At 30.4% G+C, this 27,193-nt stretch overlaps 1 protein-coding gene across 1 annotated transcript in view; it reads right to left on the bottom strand.

Moving 5' to 3' along the window:
* Positions 1–27,193, bottom strand: part of LOC122510573 (ATP-dependent RNA helicase abstrakt) — a 276,756-nt gene that overhangs the window by 194,706 nt on the left and 54,857 nt on the right. The window contains exons 3-4 of the mRNA XM_043625335.1: positions 22,471–22,816; positions 22,256–22,389 (exon numbers count right to left, since the gene is read on the bottom strand). Of these exons, the coding sequence (XP_043481270.1) occupies positions 22,256–22,389; positions 22,471–22,816 (480 nt within the window). The remainder of the gene's footprint in view (positions 1–22,255; positions 22,390–22,470; positions 22,817–27,193) is intronic.

Below are 27,193 nucleotides of genomic sequence, written 5' to 3'. Positions count from 1 at the left end.
ATCTCGCTAACCGATTAAGATTTCTGAACTCTTTTGATCTTAAATTAAAGTTGAGACTTGAATAATCACACCTATATAAGTTTCAAATTTTTTCTACAATTTTTAAAAAATGTGCAAGGGTTGAAAAAATTTCCAAAAAATTTTTTTTAAAATTTTTTTGTCGATTGCTGCAATCTTTGTATAAATTATTAAAATTTTCAGTTATGTATCATTAATCGTAGAATTTAATAATCTTTCGAATGGTATATTTTTTAATTTTCTGACATTTGTATTTACGAAAAAATCGTGATTTAAATATTGGTATGTTTTTGGGCCGTGCGCGTGCAGCCGTACCGATAATTCCCGACGGTAGTGTACATCAGTAAAAGCCAAAATTTGTAAAGTACCAACCTTGAAACATATTCTAATTGTTAATAATTTTTTTAAGTCGTTTATAATTGTTATTAACAATTTAGTGGATTAATTATAAGTAGTTTTTTTTTTAACTTTTAGTAATTGAAATCCATCTAATCTTTTGTATTTGAGACCCAAAAGTAAATACTAGTTAAAATATAATTATTGTAATTCATAATTTTTAATTGTTTAAACAATTTTAATGATTTCAGTTCCTATTAGCGAAATTTATGAATTAATGGGTACAATGTGCACCATTGTTAGTCAACATAAACGACTATTACTCATTATAATAATAGTTAGATGTAGTTGTAGTTTCGACTTGTGGCTGAATATATTTAATTAAAGGTGTAAGGTTATAGTTTATTGTCAAGTCAATTATTTATAAACATTTATTGGCACAAAATTGTCGTGTCGGTCTTGGCGGCACGATTGACATCTCTCGTATATATATATGTCGTGGCCACTTAGACGAATCCGACATTAAGCATATTGTCTATTTGTCTAAGCAGTAAGCTAAATGTCCGACACTTAGCTTACTGTCCACCGCCATTTGGACATTTAGAGTAAAATAGCTAAATGAATAAATTCATTTCATCTATACCAAAATAATTTATTTAATGCGGCCAATAAAAAAACAAATTTTACATTTATTATTTATTAGTCAGCTTAATATCCACCGCCATTTCGTCATTTACAGTAAAATATTTCTCAATGAAAAAAAAAATTATTTATTGTGATAACAAAAAAAATTAACAAATTATTTATTTTTGCACGGATTGGCATGGTGGCATCGAAATAATTATTTTATAATTATTATATTTAATGTAAATTAATTTATAATACTTCTATTTACTAGTTGCATATGATCTGACTAACTGCAGACTAAACCGGCCTAATAACGGATTCAATAGTTATAAAAAACGGTAATGATTTCAAACTTAATTCATGGTGAAAAAACTCCACAATAAACCGTACTGATGCGGACAAATTCCGGATTAGTCCGAAATCGGTCCCACTTTTTATTTAGGGTATTTACTTATGGTAAATAAAATATTTAATTCTGCAGTCAATTTGTTTTTACAAATTTACTAGTATTATTAGTTATCTTGTTTCAATATTAAAATTAACACTGATGTGTTAGTTTCTTGGCATTTCTTTTCGTGGCACTTTATAAATTCTATTATGAATTTGAACTCCCATGCGAGCGTGGTATAGTGGTAAGTGTATTCGACTTCGGTGTGTTATAATGTTAAATAGGTGTAGGTTAGAATCCTCAAGCGTTAGAAATTTTAAGTTAATGTAAATAAAATTGCGATAGGTAAATCGAAAATATGTTGAATGTACCATAAAGTAATAATAATTATGTGTAGCTTGTATAATTATTTTTTTATTAACATTCACTAAATTGTCCGGACTAACTTTTGACTGTTTCAGACTTATTCCGGATTCACTAGTTAAAATTAACTGATTAATTTCGGACTTCATCGGACCAACTCCGGTTTCACTAGTTGTTCACAAACCGTATAGAATTCGGACTTTTCCGGATTAATTTCGGGTGACAAAAACCTGACCATAAACCTCATTGTTTCTGACAAATTTCGGATTAGTCCGAAATCTGTCCGGTTTTTTAACCAGGGAAATGACTTTCCTGACATAACCACTCAGTTAATTTCAAAATACAAAATTTGTAATATTTAATATTTGTAACAATGTTTTTATATTTAAGACGTTCTGTTCTTAATTAAACTTTCACATAATAAAGTAATTTAAAGGATTTGGTAATTTTTTCTAATAAAAAACATAAAAATTACAAGTCATCTTGGTTATGTCAAAAAGTTTTTAAATTGAAAATTCTCTGTTAATAATTTTTTTTTTAATTTAACAGGGACATGACGATTTGTGAGATATTTAAATTATTAAATTTATGTTTATCTCGATTTTGAAAAAAAAATTTATTTATCAACTTTTGAAAACTTGCTCCTTAAATATATAAGTGTATGGTCCTGAAAATTAGATATTGGGATGAGTTCATCAGCGTACAGGGCGTACAGTTTGAAATCAGGTGGTTGCTTAATACATAACGAACTTATCATATTTTCGTATTAATGTTGAAATTATTAGCACAATGCACTGAAAATCCCCACATTCTAAAGTACTTTTAGAATAAAGATAACCAAATATATTTAATATTAGAAGAAAAAGTTTCTCCGTTTAGGCGCAAAAAAGTAAGAAAAATTTCTACGAGGACACTTGTAACGCTAGTAATAAGGCAAAAGACAAGTATATAAATAAATAAAATATTTAACATATTTTCCCTTTATACGTATAATAACATCAATTTTAAGTTTTCAATCAATTATTTTTAAGAATTCAATTATATTAAAAAAATCATAATTAAAATTTTTCGAAAACTTATGATTCTCTCAGAATTGTTAAATTCAGTTATTCAACATTTTTATATTTTTGTTAAATAAAATTTAACTACTTAAATTTTAATTAATTAATTATTTTTAAAAAATGTAATTTAAATTTATTTTAATTAATTAATTCTGTAAATTTTAACCTTCTGAAATTTAAATTAGGGAGCGTTCACAAATGATGTCACGCAATTTTTGGAGATTTTCGACCCCTCCTTCCCCCCTGTCACGCAATTTTTGCAATTTCACATGAGAAAAATACATTGTGTCACGTTTAGTAGAGACCCCCCGTAGCCCCAAAAGCGTGACATCATTTGTGAACGCTCCCTTATTTCGAAACGTATCTATTGAGCAACTTCTCCAAAATTCAATTATTTCCTGGAATTTTTAACTTGTTTTTTTTTGCTTAGGGAATTTTGGGAAATCTGCCTGCAGATACCTTGAATTCCGCACTCCAAGGTTATGTGGGGTTGGTATGAAAAATAAAACAAAATAAATAAAATAAAAATTGCTTAATAACCTGGCGACCTACTGCCAGCCCCGACCCACTAAAACCCGTAACCCTTCTTCTGGAGCCCTTTACCCACCCTCGGAACTGTCGTAAGACTTTAGCCTTCGAGAGCGGCGCTCCAACTCTGTCGCTATTGCGACTTTGTTCTTTTCCTGCGGGTCTCTTCCGTCAATAGTTAAAATTTTAAACCATTTCAATGTCAAAGAATAAAGAAACAAATGTTAAAAAGTGTTAAAAGTTAAAACACAAAATTGTAAACAGACATAAAAAACAGAAATGAATCAATTAAACACATATGTATTAAGGTCAAAAGGTAAAATTGCAAAGGACAAGTTAATTAAAAACACAAACAAATCAAATAAAAGAATAAATAAACAAATATATAAAAGTTAAAAGAATAAAAAGGCCGTAGCAGTATAAGCATGTAAAAATGGCCCCCTCTTGGATTGGGTCCATATTTAGGGAATAATTTTGACCTATTATGAGACTTATTTTCACCAAGTTTCAACTCGAAAAAAAATTTTGTTTTTGAGTTATACAATTTTTTTGAAAAATTCAAAAAAATTCAAAAATTTTTTTTCCCTCCGAAATGGTTGAACCGATTTTTATGAAAAAATTTTTTTTGTACAATACATAATGAACATTTAATAAAAAAAGTTTTTTCGACCAAATTCTAACAAAGAAAGTCAGTAAAAAGTCAGTAAAAAAAAAATTTTTTTTTAATTTTTTTTTAAAAAACATTTTTTTTTTATTGAAATTTTTTTTGCACAACCGCCATTTTTTTTCTATAAAATAATAGTCATTTCAAAAGTAACATATATTTTTTGCAAGATGATTGAAAGGGTACTTCATACTTTAAAAAATAAAAAACCGATTTTTGGCCCCTAAATAGTACAGTTTCCTATATAAACGAAGGGCCAACATTTTTTAAAATTACATTAAAAATTAATTTATACTTAAATTAAATTTCTAAAAAAGTTAATAATATATGCCTGTTTATTGTAAATATTGATTTTTTAGTATGTACAAGGTTTATTAAAAAAGTAAATGGACGTACACTGCCGTCGGGAATTACCGGTACAGCTGCACGCGCACGGCCCAAAAACATGTCAATCACTGAGAAAACGATTTATTTGATTCAAAAAAATTTTGTTTAAATCAAACTTAAAATATCTTTACTATACAGTCAAACAAATTTCAGTTTAATTCAAACATATTTTTTGGTTCATTTATAGAAATAATATATTCAATTCAAACAAAATTTAAGGTTGATTTTAAATTATTTCTAATCAACATTTAAGTTTAGATCAAACATAACATTTTTAAACATATTCTTTGTTTAAACCAAAACAGAAAATATATTTGAATTAAACACAATTATTCAAACAAATATTATTTTTGAATCAAAGCAGTATATATTTTCTATATATATTGGGATCTCACGAACCGCGATTAAGATTTTTAAACTCTTTTGGTCTTAAGTTAAAGATAAAACTTAAACCTATGTAAATTTCAAATTTTTTCTACAATTATTAAAAAATATGCCAAAGTTGAAAAAACTTCAAAAATAATTTTTTTTTTGTAAATTTTTGTGAAAAGTTGACTTAAAAATTAGAGCTGTGCAAAATTCGAACCGAACCGAGTTTAGTTCGGTTTTGGGGCGCCGAAATGTCGAATGTCGAATATTCGACATCCGAACTGGGCTAGTTCGAATGTCGAATATTCGACATTCGAACTAGGCTAACTCGAATGTCGGTTTTTCGACATTCGAACTGGGCTAGTTCAAATGTCGAATATTCGACATTCGAACTGGGCGACTAAAATGTCGAATTTTAGAATTCGACATTTTAGCGTACCAAAACCGAACAAAACTCGGTTCGGTTCGAATTTTGTAGTAACTCGAATGTCGAATATTCGACATCCGAACTGGGATAGTTCGAATGTCGGTTTTTCGACATTCGAACTGGGCTAGTTCGAATGTCGAAAAACCGACATTCGAACTAAGCTAACTCGAATGTCGAATTTTCGACATTCGAACTAGGCGAAAAAATTCGAACAGTTCGGTTCAAATTATTTTGCACAGCTCTATTAAAAATCAATATTTACAATAAACAGGCATATATTATTAACTTTTTTAGAAATTTAATTTAAGTATTAATTAATTTTTAATGTAATTTTAAAAAATGTTGGCCCCTCGTTTATATAGAAAACTGTACTATTTAGGGGCCAAAAATCGGTTTTTTATTTTTTAAAGTATGAAGTACCCTTTCAATCATCTTGCAAAATATATATGTTACTTTTGAAATGACTATTATTTTATAGAAAAAAATGGCGGTGGTGCAAAAAAAAATTTCAATAAAAAAAAATGTTTTTTAAAAAAAAAATTTAAAAAAAATTATTTTTTACTGACTTTTTACTGACTTTCTTTGTTAGAATTTGGTCGAAATTTTTTTTTATTAACTGTTCATATTGTATTGTACAAAAAAAATTTTTTCATGAAAATCGGTTCAACCATTTCGAAGGGAAAAAAAATTTTTGAATTTTTTTGAATTTTTCAAAAAAATTGTATAACTCAAAAACAAAATTTTTTTTCGAGTTGAAACTTGGTGAAAATAAGTCTCATAATAGGTCAAAATTATTCCCTAAATATGGACCCAATCCAAGAGGGGGCCATTTTTACATGCTTATACTGCTACGGCCTTTAAAAGGACAGTAAAAAACCACAAATAAAAATAATTTAAATAAATAAAATAAATTATTCGCTCCTTTTAATATTTACTTTTAGTTCTTGTGAGAGTCTTCTTCGCCTCCTCAAGGGCCGCCCTGAAGACTCCGCATCCTCCGCTGCATTCAATATAGGTGGTTGGCACCTTATTGCCATACCTTTCCTTGCATGAAAAGCAACTTGGACTCTTTTTACAGTTGGAGAACCTGTGACCGGCTTCCCCGCACTTTAAGCACGCAGCCGATCTGTCCACCTTCTGGAATTTCGCTCCAATATGACCGTATCCCAAGCATCGATGACACCGGACGACCATTACTCTTTTTTTAATTGGGCAACACATAAAACCAATATTTACGTGTCCTAATTTCTCCAGCCTGTTCGCCTCTTCCAGGTTGGTGACTACAACCGCGAGCTTCATCCCTCGGCGGTTGGGTCTTAAGACCGTCACTCTCCTGCTTCCTGGCTTTCCTATCGCTTCCGACAATACTTGTTGTACCTCGGATTCTTGGGTAAGGCAATCCAAATCACGGATCTCGAGTGTAACTCTTCGATCCAACGACTGCACCTTACCCATGCTTCCAACCGCTTTGGTGACCTCAGCGGTGAAAGCTTCTTTGTCGGAGCCTCCTCTGATCTTAATCAGAAGGTCTCCCTTCTTTGTAGCTTTTTCCTCTACTATTCTCGTATGGCAGTCGTCCGGGTTGACCTCTTTGCGAAGTTTACCCAGAACGTCAGCATACGTTAATCCTTGACCGACTCGGATTAAAACTGCGGATCTTTTTGACCTCATTCTTTCCAATTGAGGAATCTTTGTATCTGGTACTTCATTTTCCATTGGAGGAGCTTCCTCCTTTTTCCTCTTATCGGTTTGAGTTCTAGACTCCTCTGGACTGTCACCCTCTCGCTTCCGTTTTTGAGCATCTTTTATTACGCTTTTGAGATTACGCCTATAGGAACGCTATCTCTTTTCCTTACGGTCCTTGCGGTTACACTCCGCACCGCTGAGAACGCATGCTAAATCGAAGTCCGACTCATCGGCCGCGACATGCTTTACTTTTACCTCTTACAACAGGACTTCGATGGCTCTGAGGCCATCTTTTACCGTCCTATTGACGTTGTTCTGAATGTCGCAAGACTTTATCATCTTTGCGACCTCCTTTCTGAGCCGCGAGCATATCTCACGAGTCTCTTCTATCGCCTCGTCGCCTACTTCTGAGTGGATAGCGCTATGTACGGTCTTTCCGCTACTGCAGCTTGACACACTCAGAAGGCTCGATGCGCTTCCTTTTCTCATTTTTTCTCCTTCTACGATGTACTGTGGATCTAATCTTTCCACGATCACTCGTGGCACTGCAAGAAATTGTGCGCCCCTACAATCCGCGCGCAGTTGAGCATTAGACCTGGGACCGATGGTGAGATTTCCCGTTTCCGGCCTGCTCACATGGGGGTACTTTCTTTGAACTTTGTGAATCCATTCTTTCTTGCTGTTTGGTTGCCCTTTAGTGAAAAGCCCCGCCAGCACGGCAAGGTCTACCGAACATATTTTATTTATTTATTTAAAAATAAGTTCCTAGGGCTAATGAGCCCAGTGAGGAACAAGATACATAGGTATTTGATTATAAAACTATACTTAATTTGACAACTCTAAAATTGCATATTAAATATAAACATGGTGAGAGAAAAAAAATTATTCTATCTTCAATATAACAATTAAATCAGTCACAGCCAACCATGCCTATGAGTAGTAATAAATGATATTGTCGCAATTATCAAGAATTAACAGAACTAAAAGTAATAAAAAAATTATATATATATATATATTGGGCAATTACACGTGAGATTTTAGTCGACCTCTTAAAATCGGCCAAAAATATTTTTTTTCTATTCTGTATTGAAAAAAACAGATACGTATTTTTTTATTATTTTTTTGGAGGCCAAATTTTTGAGTTATGAATTTTCAAAATTTTCGTTTTTTAAATGTAGGTATATTTTTAATGTCAGATAACTCAAAAAATATTACTTCTTTTCATTTTTTGACAGGAGAAAAAAAGTTTTGTTTTTCTCTCTACTTTTAAATAATCATAACAAAAATTTTTTTTTTCATTTTTTATTAAAAGAATAAAAAAAATTTATAAACAAATTAATTTTTTTTAACTTTGGGTATAATACATTTTTAATTTTCTTTTTTTTAAACATACCTGGAAATGATAAGAATGTTTTGCAAAAAGTTTCAGAGTGGGCCTGACAAGTTTGATAGGTTTAAAAAAATAATTAAGTTGCCCGTGCAGGTCGCTCGCACGCAGCATAATGGGATTTTTTTACAATTTACTATTAAAAATTGTCTAGAGCCTACAAATTTTATTGGATTTTGATTATTATTAAATTTGTAGGCACTAAACAATTTTTAATAATAAATTGTAAAAAATCCCATTGTGCCGCGTGCATGCGACCTGCACGGACAGCTTAATTATTTTTTTGGACCCATCAAACTTGTCAGGCCCACTCTGAAACATTTTGCAAAACCTTCTTATCATTTCCAGGTATGTTTTAAAAAAAGAAAATTAAAAATTTATCATACCCAAAGTTAAAAAAAATTAATTTGTTTATACATTTTTTTTATTTTTTTAATAAAAAATAAAAAAAAAAATTTTTTTATGATTATTCAAAAGTAGAGAGAAAAACAAACCTTTTTTTCTCCTGTTAAAAAATGAAAGGAAGCAATATTTTTTGAGTTATCTGACATTAAAAATATACCTACATTTAAAAAACGAAAATTTTGAAAATTCATAACTCAAAAATTTGGCCTCCAAAAAATAATAAAAAAATACGTATCTGTTTTTTTCAATACAGAATAGAAAAAAAATATTTTTGGCCGATTTTAAGAGGTCGACTGAAATCTCACGTGGAATTGCCCATATATATATATATATATATAAATCAAGGCAAATATTGAAAATATTTTTACCAGTAAGTGACGTTGAATAAAGTATCATTAGTTTTAAACAACAACTCAAAAAAAAATTTTTTTTTATAAAATGTTTTGACGCATCTCTTATTGTTTGTGGTATTTTGTTCCACAGTCAAGATCCTCTGACTGTGAATGACCCCTACATTTTACAAGTCCTATGAAACGGTATTTTAAGGACGGATTTTCTATCACGAAGGTTATTAAAAACTACATCATCAATTACCCTCAACTCAAAAAGATCAAGCAGATAACTTGGAGTTTTATGTTGAAAAATATTATAAAGTAGGTTTTCAATAAAAAACTGTCTCCTAATAGCAACAGTCAAAAGTCCAGATTTAATTTTGAATTCAGTAATATGTTTATTCTTCGGTAGATTATATACAAAACGAATACAAGCATTTAAGGCTCTTTCAAGTTTATTATTCAGCTCTCCCGAGATATCGTCATAAGCCACACAACAATAATCAAAGAAGGGCAGAATCAATGACCTGACAAGAAGTAACCGGGTTGGAGTAGGGAGAGAATCCCTATTCCTAATTAATTGCTAAAGAACCATGTATGTCTTGCGCGAAATGCCAAAGACATGGGCCCTCCATGACAGAGTACGATCCAATGTCAGACCAAGATCCTTGAGAGTCTTGCCCAATAAAATGGGAGTTCCTTCAACCAGTAAAGGAGGGAGAGATGATAAGAAATCCAATGAAAAGTTAGTAGCAGATAAGATTATCACCTTCGTCTTAATAGGATTAAGACGCAAGCCATTCCTTACTGCCCACTGTTCAAAAATTTTAATGTCGTATTGAATATTTTTAAGCAAGTTTGCAATATCAGATAAAGGACCAGAAAGATAAAGTTTAAAATCATCAGCATATTTATGAAATTTACAGAATTTAAAATCGCTACCGAGATCAGAAATAAATAAGTTAAACAGTAGAGAAGAAAGTGATGCGCCCTGTGGAACACCACACTTAAGTTGGTCTTAATTCGAAATGTTGCTATTTCCGTCAATAACTCTTTGTGATCTAAACCTAAGGTAAGACACAAACCAACGACATACAGAGTTGGACATATTGAATGAAGCAAGTTTATTAATCAGTAGTTAATAGTCCACAGAGGGAGAACGCCTTTGAAAAGTAAAAAAAAATCGCAACAGTAATGTATCTAGCATCCATAGCAAGTATGATATCAGATGTAAATTTTAAAGCAGATGCACATGTACTATGCATTTGACGGAAACCAGATTGCAGTGATTCAAATAATTTATTTTTATTTAAATATGATGTTATTTGTTTACAGGCGAGGCGTTCTAATGGTTTAGATAGGGCAGAAATTATTGAAATCGGTCTCAGATCGGATGGTTTTTTCAATTAGTTATCTTAGGAACAGGTCTGGCATTGCTCATCCTCCAAATATCAGGGAAAAACCAGTCTGTAGGGAATAATTATATATATGCAATAGGACAGGGAATATTATAGGAAGAGACAGTTGAATCATTTTAATATTAATGTTATCAGGCCCCATATCATTAGTTGTTATCTGCTTAATACTCTCAAGCATAACATCGAGTGAAATATCATTGAAAAAGAACTTATTTTCATTAAACTTGTTGTAGTCATTATTAACAGGAATAGTTATATGGGTAGGAGTTAAAATAGTTGTGCTAGAAAATACGTCCAAAAGTTCATGAGCCTGAAAAGAGTAGTCATTTGACGCTTTTTTATTTGCAATAAGATTAAAATTTTTAAAAATTCTCCAAATATCATCTATTTTACTTTTATTTCTAATTACGTTAAAATTGTATTTATTATAAGAGTCTCGAATTTTTGTTTTTACTAGGTTTCTAAGTTTTTTAAATTTAGATTGATCATACTGATTACCAGTACGCTTAGCAATTTTGTTTAGTTTATTACGTTCCTTAATGAGGATTTTTATTTCCTCATTCATCCACGGAGAAATACTACGTCTTGTATTTGATAAGTGCAGGGGTGCAAACACGTCGAAGGCTGAAGTAATATGAGAAGTTAATTTATAAACCTTAACATTAATGTCTGATTCTAAGTAAATACTGGGCCAGTCATAGCTGGCCAATTGAGTTAAGAATTCGTTTTCAGGTATGTTACGCAAGTTACGAACTAGATTTGACTGATGTACAATACGGTGTTGGCCGCCGAAGAATTTAAATTTAATGGGTCAAACCATTTTATTTCAACTAAAGTGGTCGCCGACTTATTTTAAAAAATTGTAATATTTTACAGGAATAATACTGATGTTACTTTAATCACAAAATAAAAAGATTTTTTAAAAATAATTTTATATCTTTTGTAAAATATGAATTTTAAATATTAGAAATGCTGAAAACTGTCAATTTTCGGCCAGTAGAAAATAATTCAAAAGAAATACATTTCAGTACAAAAATATAATAAAAATTATTGGAATTTGTTTCGAATGTCTAAATTTATTATTATAAATTGATATAAGCATTTAAAAATATAAAATAATAAATAAAATATTATTCCAAAGTTCATCATTAAATTAACCTATTTTTGGGATTTTTATTAACAAATAATGAGGAAATGGGATTATAAAATTAGGTAAAAACTTACGGAATATTAAGAATTTGTGATGAACTTTCAGTTTTGGATAAAAGTTTTCTTCTATTTTCTCGAAAAATAAAAAATATGTGTAAAATAAAATTGCTACTTTGCCCATTTTCACGATTTTCAAGTGTGTTTAACTTCTCTGGAGAAAATCGGAAAAATATGTAATTTTCATAAATAATTAAATTATCACTAATTAAACACACACTATGATTTTCACTTTGGTCCCGGGCCTAGTTTAAAAATTATAAATTTTTTAAAAATAGTATATTTTTAAGGGTTAATGAATGTAATTTTTATAAAATTGAAGTTGGTTTATTATTATTGTCAATGCTAATCTAACTTCAACTTTATAAAAATTACATTCATTAATCCTTAAAAATATACTATTTTTAAAAAATTTATAATTTTTAAACTAGGCCCGGGACCAAAGTGAAAATCATAGTGTGTGTTTAACTAGTGATAATTTAATTATTTATGAAAATCCCATATTTTTTCGATTTTCTCCGTAGAAGTTAAACACACTTGAAAATCGTGAAAATGGGCAAAGTAGCAATTTTATTTTACACATATTTTTTATTTTTTGAGAAAATGGAAGAAAACTTTTATCCAAAACTGAAAGTTCATCACAAATTCTTAATATTCCGTAAGTTTTTACCTAATTTTATAATCCCATTTCTTCATTATTTGTTAATAAAAATCCCAAAAATAGGTTAATTTAATGATGAACTTTGGAATAATATTTTATTTATTATTTTATATTTTTAAATGCTTATATCAATTTATAATAATAAATTTAGACATTCGAAACAAATTCCAATAATTTTTATTATATTTTTGTACTGAAATGTAATTCTTTTGAATTATTTTCTACTGGCCGAAAATTGACAGTTTTCAGTATTTCTAATATTTAAAATTTATATTTTACAAAAGATATACAATTATTTTTAAAAAATCTTTTTATTTTGTGATTATAGTAACATCAGTATCATTCCTGTAGAATATTACAATTTTTTAAAATTAGTCGGCGACCACTTTAGTTGAAATAAAATGGTTTGACCCTAATACTAATTAAATCGTGACTAGAAAAAAAAGGTACAGCATGTTGATTAACAGCTTGAATTTTATCAAGATCATCGACAAACATTATATCTATTCTCGTACTAGAGGTTTTCACATGGTGCGTTGAGCTATGAGGGACAATAGACATTCCAGCTGAATAAAATAATGATGTTAAATAAGAGGTGATTGAAGAAGGGATATTTAAATTACAATTAAAATCACCCATGATAATAATGTTATTGAAATATTGTATTAATGAAAAAATCTAAAATTCTAATTCAGTACCAAACGACGCATTTGGAGGCTTATAAACAACTCCCACTAAAGCGTTATCAAATTTACTTTAATAAATAAAAATTCAGCAGTAGGGAATCTTAGGGAAAGATCTCTCAGAGCTCACACAAATCAACGAACAATTAAAATCTTTATGTACATATAAACACACACCTCCACCTCTACGATTTTCTCTATCTTGGCGAAATAGTACATAATTATCCAGACTAACAAAATTATTAGCAACATTAGATGACAGCCAGGTCTCAGAGACCGCAATTATCTGATAGTAACCTGAATTAAAAAACTCTTTGAATTCTATGAAATGAGCACGCAGAGACTACGCATTGACATGACAAATATTAATAATCTCTTTTAAGCTTTAAAATATAAATTCTATTTATGAAAGAAAAAATTAAATGTACTTACAGTAGATAATCAGACAAAGAAATATGCCAGTATATAAGTTGTGTTTACAAACACTGGAATTTTGATACCAAAATAAATTACCCTGATCATTTTAGAACTTTGTAATAAAGAATAAAAACATTGCGATACACTTTAATAAACTCTTTTAATACTAATAATAACAATCTCCTGAAGAATTATCCATGTTGTAACTGAAGTAGTTAGGATCCAAGACAATGATTGCTAAGACAAATTGTCTAAATCATTGAGCGATGTAAGTAAGATACGTAGAGTACCATCATCCTTTCTATAAAAAATTTTACCCTTGGAAATCCAGAGGTATTTAATTTTCTTGTTTCTGCGTATGTTGAGAGCAGCACTATGAATCTGCCTATTGAGACGGGTAAGGGACTCCTTAAGATAAATCGCAGACTGTTTGTCTACAGACCAGCCAAGGTCAGACGTCGAAAAACTGCGACATTCTTTCCGCTGATCGATAAACTTGTCTCTAACTAGTTGACTCGCAAACCTCACAACTATCACAGGTGGCCTATCGTTGTCAGAAACCATACGCAAACGATATACTGTAGCAAGGTCATCTTTGGTAAAACGCACATTCAATTTAACGGCAATGTTATTAATTATTTCAGGGAGATCTTCATTCGCAACAACAGGTATGCCAAAAATTTTCAGGCTATCAAGTTTGGCAGCTTGCTCTAAAACATTAATTTTGCGTTCAAAGATTGACAATTTCGATGTAAGGTCATTACACTCCAATAACAGCTTATTATTATCAACTTTAATATCAGTAACTTGCTTCTTGATATGTTCAACTTCACCATGGGCAAACTCAAAGGAAGTTTCAATGTTAGAAATTTTACTCGAATTAAATCTCAGCTCTTCTTTAACCTCGTTCAAGGTAACTTCCAACAAAATATGAAATGCATTCTGACGTTTCTCGAATTCATCAAACAACGATTTTACTTGCTGGGCAGATGCATTAGCCATCCTCTGCAAAGCAGCATCAACAGTTTTTTTGTGGGGAGTTTGTCTCTGTCACACATTTTCTAACGTTTCTCTCTCACTCTACTCATGCATCGTAGTGTTAAAGAGTTGAGAGAGTTTAGATTGTCTTTGGACTTGTAATCGATAGGTCGTGTTTTTATTGTAGTATTTGTGCAATGTGTAAATGACTAATTGATGTAATATGTAATAAATAATCACATGTGATAAAACGTATTAATATTGGAGTTAATAATTTATAATAATATCGATTAGTGGGAAGAGTATATAATTTGATATATATATATGTCTCCATATATCCCACATTTTGAATAAGAGTCTCAATAGCAGGGGCCAATGGAGTCAAATTCGCCGTTGAAATATCTTCTTTATCGTCAGGATTGCTAGTTACTGATGTTCTAGGACGAGAGGCGTCAGCACCGGTCGAACCAGCACAAGATACACAAAACCATGGCTTTTTAACATTTTTAAGTTTGTCAATATCAACTTTTGACAAATTTAAGCACTCCCGATGCGAAAATGACTTGCACTTAGCACAGTTTAAATAGTCTGCAGAGCTACGGACCACCACTTGATTGCATTCAATACACACGACCATGTTGCACAATGGATTGGAGTTTACACGCAGTTTTTAAGTTTAAATTGACAAATGATCACTATTTATTTTAAAATTTAAGAAGTAAACTTCTTTGCAACCAACAATATCACTCTAGCAAAGAACAATTCAATAAATCAATGTAAAAACAGAAAAAGTACAGAGCGACTAAGCAAAGCACGTGTAAATAGTTGGCAGGGCCGTACAATCCATGATGCCAGTCGTGTCTGGCAGCGGGACCACTTCTTCCAGCACATCAAAGAAATCAATTATGTTTGGCAGTGGACCCGCTTCTCCCAGCACATCAAAGACATCAATGATGTTCGGCAGTGGACAACCAGCGGCGGAGGGAATTTTTAACTTAAATTTTCCTCTAAATTAATTACTTTTAATAATTTTGAAAAGTTCTTGGAGTAGGGGAGGATAGGGCAAGGATAGTTAGTTCTCAATAATAAAAGGTGAATTAAAGTGGATTGGTACTTTTATGCCCTTAAATTCCAAACCAATTCCTTTTTTGTCCGCAATCTTAATGAATTCCTTTTCTATTGTTAAGTTGATAATTTCTATCTAATTCAATTCACTGTAACCAGGTGACCGGAGTCTGAATTCACTTTATTGCCGTTTAAAGGAATCATTTGTTGTGAAGTTTATTCTTTTTAATTAACATTGAATTCTTTAAAGGGCATGAAAGGGGTTTCAAATTCTGGTCACGTGGTTACAGAGAATTGAATTGGATAGAAATTATCAATTTAACAATAGAAAAGGAATTCATTAAGATTGCGGACAAAAACGGAATTGGTTTGGAATTTAAGAGCATGTAACGATAGCGTACGCGCATTGAAAATGCAGCGGTACCAGTGCACTCGGTAGCGTGAAGGAGAGACACGTACGCGCACAAGCCTTGCGTCGCTGACTCCCCTTCCCGCACCGTCACCGCTCTCTCGGCAGCCGTCTTTCTATATCTCTCGTTGCACGAGCACGATTCTCAATTTTCAGTTCGCGGCTCGACGCCTCGAGGAGCACTTCGGGCAAGGAGCTTCGAACTCACTCCTCCTAAATACATCGATACCTTCACTCCAGGGGCTCTTGGTGAAGCTATCGATGAGAAAGGTTAAGTACACCTGGTTATGGGAGCACCCATGCTAAGGTGAACACCTTCATTCTCTCGACCTGGTCTCTGCGACTTCCCTGTGGGAGCTCTCACGAGAAGATGCGGAGACCAATGCACTCTACCATTTGGACCTCCCTGCGGGAGCTCTCACGAGAGGACCTCGCGGTAGAGGGTGACACCTGCAACCTGAAACTCTGCCCCCCAGGTGTATATAGGAGCACTTATTACACCTGAGGCTAAGCGACGGAGACGATTTCTTCCCTCAGGGAGCACCCTGGATAAGAAGTCGTCCGTTGAGTTTCTTTATGCAACCCCTGCGCGTCAAGCAAGAATGTCGGCAGCGTACCGACATTGGAGTTGGTCACTCGGTTACCAGTCAGGCCACTCCCTCAGAGTGCACGTACTAGTCGCGTTTGTCACGTTGGGCAATGGGGCGAATTCTAGAATAGTTCCGCGTAGGGAAATTCAATATCTTGAGATTAGCTAAGCAATGGTTTCTTTTATTTTATTTTCAGGCGAGAGAACTTGGGTGTAAAACCTGCAGGTCAGGGGGAAGTCACTTCGGGGTAAAGCGTCACGAGGCGAGACATTTTGTTATTATTATTATTTTCTTATTTTATTGTTATTCTTTTACTACGATTTATTATTTTATATTTTAGTTCTGTTTTATATTCTTAATTTTTTAGGCTTCGATATTATTTTGTTATTTTACATTTATTTTATTCTCATTTCATTTTTACTTTGTTAATTTTGTTAAACCTTTTATTCTTTATTTTGTTACAATATATTTATCTTTCGAAGGTTTAATTAAATGTCTCATTATTGATTACACCTCTCCTCGAAATTACAGCAAATCAATTCATAGATGGCGCTTCACGCCAATAACGATGGTTAATTATTTATTTAATTAATATTTAAGGGAACCCGGACTCCATCCGGCGAGCGAATTCCCAGCAAATAAAAACCTTATCATTACAAGCATAAAAGTGCCAATTCACTATAATTCACCCCTTATTACTGGGTTGCTGTTATGATTAGACGGCTTGCTCAAAAATCGCGTAATTCATGGTATATTCGCGTCTTAACACCAAAAGATGATAGTAAAAATTTGAGGGCAATCTGTCACCATAATGGTCACATACACTACCGGTCAAAATTGAGAGACCACCCATTTTCAGGCGAATGAAAAACGTTTTAAAACATAAAATTTATTGAAACTAAAATTTTTTTCTGTTCATTTTTTGATAGATGATTAAATTTTGAAAAGAACAAGATATTTCAGAAGTCATTTGGCCAATAATTCATTTAGATATTTTTAAAAAATCGTCATTTTCAATGTTTTACAAAAATTTGAATAACTTCTAAAATAATGCACGCTTTTTAATGATCTTAGGCTTATTTTAAAGGCTATTTGTTATACTATAAGAATTACTTATAGGCATTAACGTGTAATTTTTTTCTTAAAAAATGCAGGCCGTCAAACTAGGACCAAAAAAATTCAAAAAATTTGGAACAATTTTTCTGTACTAAAAACAATTCTAGAAAATATATAAAACACCATATGGTGTATATTTTTTAAGAAAATTTAATTAAAAAAATACATTTGAATTTTAAAAATTACTTTTCTGTTAATAAGAATGTTCCAAATTTTTTGAATTTTTTTGGTCCTAGTTTGACGGCCTGCATTTTCTAAGAAAAAAATTACACGTTAATGTCTACAAGTAATTCTTATAGTCTAACAAATGACAGCGTGTAAATTGTAACAACTGCACAAAGTTAATGTCGGTTGTTACAATACCAAGAATCATCTATGACATTTCTAAATTGAAGACAAATAATTTCTTATAATAACTTTTATTAATTGTAACGATTGCTCTCACAAAATTTACTTTTATTTTATAAAATGTCATTCCCAGTGGTCTTTTCTAATCAATTATATTTTACTTTTTATATTATTACTATTAGCGCGACTTTTCAAATGAAAAGTTGTAAATGGCGCATAATTCGCGCCTAGCAGACGACAAAAGCACATGTTGCTCGCTGGGCGAAATTAGCGCCAGAGAGAGACTAGCGTCTGATCATAAAGGCCAACGCAGAATAGATCTGTAACCGGAACCGCAATCGTAAGCGTTACCGTAAGAATGAGTTAAAGAAGGATAGGTATATTGTTTATCCTTCTCTAACTCATTCTTACGGTTACGCTTACGATTGCGGTTCCGGTTACAGATCTATTCTGCGTTGGCCTTAACACATTACGTGATATATATATGAACGCCTTGATGCAAGAACCAGACATAGCTCCGAGAAAAGAGTGGGGGGTTGTCCCCTGGCAATAAAATATTCAACTTTAAAATTTTTGAATTTTTAAATTTTATTCTTATAAAGAATAAAAAACTGCATCTTTTTTCCTTTGAGAAAAAGTTGTAGAATTAATATTCTTTTAAATAAAATTAAAAAACTTGTTTTTTCTCAAACGAATTTTTAATTAAAATTTCATCTTCAACTCGCTGCCAAATCTACAATTTTGCATATTTTTCAATCAAATTTGGAATGGACACACTTTATATTATCCTTTTTGAGCATATATGTTTTAAAAATTTATAGACTACCTGCTGCAATGTTTTGGCTTATATCACGATTGTTTGAATTGATATTAATGTCGTGGTGTATTTCTTTAAGCACTACAATTATATATAATTGCTATTAGGTTCTACTACTCATCTAAGTTTCTAATGTTTTATTTTACTTCTCTTTTTTTTATATATACTCCTATGTATGTTATACAAAAATTGTAAAATGCTAACTGTTCCTTTATGGGCTTATTAGCCCTAGGAACGTATATTAATAAATAAATAAATAAATAAATGTTTGTTTATAAACAAACTAAAAAATATTTATTAGCCAATGGTAAAATTTTAACACCATAATCTTTGAACGCTTCGTTTATCGAGGAAATTTTGGGCAAATGAAAACTTCCAGTGAAAAAGTTGTTCAAAATAGTATAAAAAAGTTTTCTGGAAATTATTAAATTATCAAAATTGATAGAAAAAATTCTAACAACGTTTAACTTTTCTCGCGCGGCGGACTCTCACGAAACGAATTTCTATATCTGGCGGAGCAAGCCAGGACTGTCTTTTCATTTCACAGCTTAGAATAATGAAAACAAAACATTAATATGCTTTTTTCGGAAAACAATATTTTTTCATATCACTCAATATAAGAATAAATAAATTATTATATTAGCGTTAAAAAATATTATTAAAATAATAAATATTAATTATTTTCATTATTCTAAGCTGTGAAATGAAAAGACAGTCCTGGCTTGCTCCGCCAGATATAGAAATTCGTTTCGTTAGAGTCCGCCGCGCGAGAAAAGTTAAACGTTGTTAGAATTTTTTCTATCAATTTTGATAATTTAATAATTTCCAGAAAACTTTTTTATACTATTTTGAACAACTTCTTCACTGGAAGTTTTCATTTGCTCAAAATTTCCTCGATAAACGAAGCGTTCAAAGATTATGGTGTTAAAATTTTACCATTGGCTAATAAATATTTTTTAGTTTGTTTATAAACAAACATATAAATTTTTAAAACATATATGCTCAAAAAGGATAATATAAAGTGTGTCCATTCCAAATTTGATTGAAAAATATGCAAAATTGTAGATTTGGCAGCGAGTTGAAGATGAAATTTTAATTAAAAATTCGTTTGAGAAAAAACAAGTTTTTTAATTTTATTTAAAAAAATATTAATTCTACAACTTTTTCTCAAAGGAAAAAAAGATGCAGTTTTTTATTCTTTATAAGAATAAAATTTAAAAATTCAAAAATTTTGAAGTTGAATATTTTATTGCCAGGGGACAACCCCCCACTCTTTTCTCGGAGCTATGTCTGGTTCTTGCATCAAGGCGTTCTATTGTTGATCATTTATAGTTTTCCGCGCTTGTAATATTTGTTGAGTTTATTAAAATTATTAAATAAAGTAAGTCCATTTTGACATTCTCATTTGGCTCAACAACAGAAGGCTTGTTTATCACTTTTGGCAGTTCTACCTGAGGAAACTTTACTCGCATTTTTGTGTGCTATCGGTTAAGTCGAACCCCCTTTTATAATTTCTATACTTTAAATTAAATCTTAACCCGGTTGCCTCATAATTATTTATAATTTTTTTTTTACTTTTTCATTCGTATCTCGTAGGGATTTGAGTCTACAGTAACATAATGTATAGCAAAATTATAGCCAAATAAGTTTGGCGGTTAGATCCGAAAAGGTCTTACATAACTATCCTTGCCCCATCCTCCCCTACTTAATTATTCAAAAAAATAACTTCACTCAAAAACTTCACAAAATTTTGATAACTTGGAAATATTTTAATTAAATGTAGATAGATGTATATTTTAAAATTCAGCTAAATGTAAAAAGAAATTTGAATCCAAATTTGCAAAAATGTATATTTTTAGAATTTTTACCAAAAATTATTCAAAATTCTTTTTTTTAACAATTTAAAACATTTGAAATTTAATTAATTTTAATTATTTTTTCTACTATAACTCTTAAATATTTATTCAACTGTTTTCTAGAATTTTTACTAAAATTCTTCTCTTTGAGAATTCGAGAATTTTTTTATATTATTCGAGAATTATTTAAATACAAAAATTAAATTTTTTATAAAAATTAGAACTGTAACTTAACTGGTTTTTTAAATAGTTTTTAACATGAAAAAGAAAATTCTATAACAAGAATTGTTATTCACTAGTGAAAAAATATCAAATTTCTAGAAATGATACAAAAAAGCATAATTTTTGTATCATTTCTAGAAATTTGATATTTTTTCACTAGTGAATAAGATTTTTTTTATTTTTCTGTAACTTTCTTGTTGTTGAGATTCATAAAAATATATTCGAAAAAGTCCAACTCAAAAATATATTTTGAAAAGTAGGGTAAACCAGACAGTAGTCGGCCACTTAAGAAAATCTTTTTAATGAATACTGTTTAAAAATTACAATTAAAATTTCTTTCATGTGTAATTGCTCCTAATGTTCCTATAAAACTAGTATACCAATCATGTTTACAAAAAAAAATTTCTTATTCGATAAAAAAATTTACAAAAAAAGTAAGAATCTGACAGTAGTCGGCCACCTGAAGCAATCTTTTTAATTAACACTGTTTTAAAAGTGCAATTCATATTTTTTTCGAATTCTTTTATGTGATGTTGTTCCTTACGATCACACAAAACTATTAAACCAATCATGTTTATGAAAAAAAAAATTTATTCGTTAAAAAAATTAGTAAATAAACAAGTAAGAATCCAACAGTAATCGGCTACTTAAAAAAGCTTTCAAAAACCGTTCAACAAATTTTTTTTTCTATTACGAAAGTTTAGATTTGTTTATGATCACCTTAGAAATGATTAGCAACAAACAAAATATTTTTATCTCAAACGGTTTTATAGCTATTCAAAACTGAAAAGTGTCCGATTACTGTCTGGTTTACCCTACTTAAAACTAAATTTTTTAAATTTCTGTTGAAATGAATGAAAATTAAAATAAGTTGTATTTTTTAAACTAAAAAAAATGGTATGTATTTTGTTGCAATCTGTAGAAAATAGTAGGAAAATGCACATTTTATTAAAATAAGTAGTAAAAAATCGAAAGTCATTTTATCCGAGGACTGTAATAACTATTTTCATGTTAAATTTTATTCCTATTAGTAATTTCTTTTTATATTAATATTTGCATTCAAATTTAAAATATCGCAGATGTCCTAATCACCGTCCATTTTTAATTTAACAATAACAATTATAAAAAAAAATTATTCACTTAAATGTGCTTAGGTAAACTGCTAAACTATTTTGAAAAATGAATTCACATTATTATAAAAGAAATCTGAAAAAATTGACGACTACGAAGACATGCACGAAAACTGCTTCATCCACACACGGAAAAAATTCCGGGACATTAGATGCGCCAAGGACAGTGTCAACAGCGCAGTACATTTCATTTTGCACGTCTGAGGTGCCATTTCGAGATATCAGACGTACATAATGCACGTCAGATACGCCAAACTGGCACAGATGGCGTGCAAAATAAATGTAGAAGAAAATTTGACACAACCTGTACATCTGACGTGCCGATACTTTTTCTGTGCAGTATAATTAAAATATTTCATACCGTATGGTCCTTCGTTTCTTCCGAAAGGTATAGCTGTCTCTTGTTCCAAACAGAACATAATGAGAGGAAGAACAAATACGAGAGTTTTACCACTACCTGTAAACGCTATTCCAATCATATCGCGACCCGATAATCTAAAAACAAAAGAAAAATATCACAAGAAAATTTTTTTTATAATAGTTAGAATTTGATAATTTACATTTATAATTAATTACACTGTTGGAATGCCTTGAACTTGAATTGGAGTTGGTTTAATAATTCTTTTGTGCTCCAAACCATTTAAAATACCACGATGAAATTTCATTTCCTTGAAACTTTTTAATGGTGGCGGTACATCTTCGCCTTCGACTAAAATCCTCAGCTTTTGACGAATTCTCTCGTGACGAATTTCACCCAAATATATCACAGCTCTTGGTGGTTTCCAACTTGTTTTTATTGGATCCTCGTACTGAATACCTTTAGCTAATTCCGCAACTCCCATAAGGGCTTTATTTTCCGCTACACTCTCCAAAATTTTCTCCTCTTCTTTCAGTTGTCTCTCCAAAGCACTTTCTTTCTTGGCTATTTTTAAAACAAGTATTTCGATTATGTAGAAATGAATTTCAATATTGTATAAAAAAGATTTTTAACAGGGTTGCCACAAAAACTTCACTTTGTTTTTCCTTAACTTTTCCCTGATTTCCAGACCAAATTTTGACTTTTTCCATGACCCAAAAGAATATTCTGATTCCCTCTAAAAATTATTAGATACTCAAAAAACTGTTCTATTACATTTATTTACGAATTTCTTTAATTGTAAAATTATTTGAAAACAACAATAACTTCATTTTTAAATAAATATTTAACTTTTTCAAAATTATTTTCATAATTTTAATTCAATTATTATTTCCTACAACTTTTAAATAAAATTATTCTTTAAATCAATTTGATAAAGTTCTTTTCAGAATTTTCAAATTCATTTGTTTACAATTCAATTTTACGATTAAATTTTTATTAATCAATTAATTTTACGATTCAATTTCGATTATTCAGAAATTCTTCCATGAAACTTACATTAGAAAATAAAAACATTTACATTAAAATAATTTTAAAAAATTTCGTTAAGCTTTTTAAAAAAAATTTGTTTCATAACATTCTTAATTAAAAGTATGAAAAATACAGATTTTCAAAGATTTTAATTTGAATCCAAAACAAAACAGCTCGAATAAAACTTTGAAATCGTTTCTTATCACACCAACTTTGGACCCAACAAATCAACAATAATCAAGAGATAATACCAGTCAGGTAGCAGTGAACGGCCCAAAGAGCGTACTGCTACCTGACTGGTACTATCCCTTCCAAACCGCGCGCAGTGGCAGTGCTTACTTTATGGTAATGATGTTGAGGAGATTGTAAAGTCATAATGATGTTATTAAGAAGTTCGGTTTTGACCGTTCCCAAGTACAGTTCTCAAGCATTAATTTAAGTGAGGATTCACCTGACAATGTCTATAGTTCTCTAATTTTGACTTATTTGTATTTTTAAAGTGTCTAACTTCAAGTATTCGGAGAAAATGATTCTAAACAGACTTTTTTTTTAACTTAAACTCATATTTGTAATAGTATAAACATTTAATTCACATCTTTACCTCCCAACACGTGTTCATCAACCGCCATAGATTTATATAGTTTACCGAATCGCGTTTGACGACATTTTTTTGTTCACATTAACCAATTTCATGGAAACTTTTAATTCTTAACTCTTATTCTTCTAAGTGTATGTTCTGACAGTTGGCAAAGCCTAAAGTCATTTAAGAAGAAGAAGAAGATGTTATTAACACGTTTGACGCATGGTTTCAAAAAATAAACATTTAGAGTGGCATAAAATAAACAATATATTTTTGGTTAAAATGAGTTAGAAAAAAAGTGTCGGGTAGCCCCGAACTCTACAAGAATTGTTAATTAAACACTAAAAAAGTACTATCAAAGTAATTTATTAAATCGGTTAACGTAATATAGATAATTATCAGTTTAAAAATAATAATTTAGCAATAAAGAACACATTTTTACCTTTGCAAAACGAAACTTTTAATTTCGAGTCATTCCATTATATTTCGACTAAAGTCGTTGCCGACTAATTTTAAAAAATTGTAATATTTTGCAGGAATGATTTTAAAGATATTAGGATCACCAAACAAAAAGAATTTTTTAAATATTTTTTATATTTATTGTAATATATGCATCTAAAGTATACAGTCGTAAAAACTGTCACTTTTTCATCTATTAGAAAATATTAAAGAAAACACATAATTTACTAGAAAAACTTGAAAAAATTATTAGAATTTATTAAAAATGAATTATTTTATTATTATAAATTGATAGAAACAATTATTAATAATAAATATTAAATAAAAAAATATTTTAAAGTTCATCTGTCAAATAACCTACACGGACACAGGAAAAAAAAAGTCTGACTCCGTTTACACCTTAAATTCAGCCCATGTATTTCACATAAGTCTGTCCTTGTTTAACGGGGCTGACTCCGTTTAAATCATAAATTCAGCCTCAAAAAGAGGCTGAAAGTAAAACTTTTTTTTTAGTGTGGAGAAAAATGGAAAAATGATTTATGCAGTCAGTGTAGAGTACTACACTGAATAATATAAATAATAGAATAATATGTGACAGCTAGGTACACACTATAGTATTAGAAGTTTCATAGCTGAACACTTTGGGACTCAACACAAGTTATCCCATTCATCAGCTTAAACAAGACTGTTTATATAGTCTAAGAGGGAATAAAAGTATAAAAAATTGGAATGAGAAATTACTTTCTCATTTAATTGTTAAAAGAACGCGGCAGTGTACAACACACAAGTCAATAATAGAAGCGAATATTGAACAACTAGTACTCAGTCTAGTTCTTTCGAAAAATAAACGCCGTGCACATAAAGTAGATACCACAAGTTATTCTCTCTCTCTCATGGAAAAAAAAGAATAATCAAATTTACCATGAGAAGTGTCAAACTTGAAAAAGGTTAAGAAAAAATTAATGTTTTTTATTTATTTATTATTAAATTCTAATAACCTTATCAAATTTAAACTAGTTGACAATATTATTTATTCAATATTATGAATATTGTTGACATCCATACTTACATTAATTACAAAGTAAAATCCACGCATGATCTAATTTATTTCATTGGTAAGGGATGTTTCTTAAATAGGAAATTTCCCCCATCGATTGCGTAGCCGAGAGGCTTAATGTAAAAGCGTGCGATTTATAATTATGCGTATATTTAGTTGTATGGTGAGGTAGGTGTTCAATCCCGTATGATTGTAAGATTTTCCGATGCGTTTAGTTGTTAATTGTAAGTATGAAGATGTTGGAAGAATAAAACTTGTGAATTAATGAATATGAATATATAAAGAGTGCATTTAACATATTTTTCTTTTTTTTAATGATTGGTTATTGTTTTTAGGGTTCCGTACACCTACGGTGTATCGGCGGAACCCTATTGGTGAGACTCTGTTGTCCGTAGCCAAATCGTGTCCCCCCCCCCCCTAGCGGCTAAACTATTTGACCTAAAGAGCTCAAATTTGGTCCAGATATGTATTTTCACTCGTAGATTACAGGAAAAATATAGCGAATGTGATTGGACGTGATGGGCATAGCGTTGTCAAGGAAATAACAAGATTTTTGGCCAAAAATGCATAAAAAGTGACCATTCCCCCTCCCTTAACTTCTAAACTATTCGACACGGAGAGCTGAAATTTTGCATGCTGGTGTATTTTTACTCGAATATTACAGGAAAAATATAGAGAACTTGATATGTAATGATGGCCATAGCGTTGTCAAGGAAAAACCAAAAAATTTAAAAAAAAAATTTGTTTTCCCTAACTGTTACATTATTTGACCTAATGAGCTGGAAATTGGTATCCTGGTGTATTATTACAGTCTGACGACAAAAAATTTATTTAAGAAACTTTTTTAAAAAAAAAATTTTTTTAATTTTTTTTTTCAAAAAAAAAAAAAATTTTTTTAATTTTTTTTAGTTTAAACACGTGGCATTAAATATTTTAAGGAAGAGTGAAATTTTAAGAGAATAAATGAGAGATTGTTTTCTGACTTTAATTTCTTAACTAAAAATAAAAAAAAATTGTACAAGTGCGAGTTGTACTCGCACTGCAATGGCGGGTTCCGTACACAAATATTAAAACAATACTTGCAACATTTATCGGTAATTAGTAGAATTAAAATAAACAATTAAAAAAATATATTAAAATCATTTGATAAGAAGAAATAACTAAAAAAATTAAAGTATTGTATATCTAATATTGTAAACAATAATAAGCAGAGGAACAAAATTTTCAAAATTATAGTTCCTCTGCTTATTATTGTTTACATTTATTAGATATATACAATACTTTAATTTTTTTAGTTATTCTTTTTTATCAAATGATTTTAATATATTTTTTTAATTGTTTATTTTAATTCTACTAATTACCGATAAATGTTGCAAGTATTGTTTTAATATTTGTGTACGGAACCCGCCATTGCAGTGCGAGTACAACTCGCACTTGTCCAATTTTTTTTATATAAAATTGCCGAAGTGAATAAAAGGAAACACTCGTTTTGCGTCGCGTCGGCCATTTTTTTTGACAGGTTCCGCGCCTGCGTTCTTTTATTGTGAAAATTTCGAAGTAGGGGACTGAGTCCAGTTTCTCTACTATGCACACTGCAGCGCGCCTTACAATCTTCGCCTGTGTTTCAATGCTCTTTACAGTGACATTTGGAACTAAGGCCCTCTATACACTATACGCAATACCCTAAGATGCTTGATGGAAATGAATTAATGTACTTTTACTGCACTGTAAAAAGAAAGGTACTAATTTAGTACGAATTTTGGTACTAAATCGTAATTTGGTTCTATTTTTAATACCAAAATCAGCTCTAATTTAG

The sequence above is a fragment of the Leptopilina heterotoma genome, unplaced genomic scaffold (genome assembly GCF_015476425.1).
Source record: "Leptopilina heterotoma isolate Lh14 unplaced genomic scaffold, ASM1547642v1 Lhet_70, whole genome shotgun sequence".
Lineage (NCBI taxonomy): Eukaryota > Metazoa > Arthropoda > Insecta > Hymenoptera > Figitidae > Leptopilina > Leptopilina heterotoma.
This window is presented reverse-complemented; position numbering and strand designations above follow the sequence as displayed.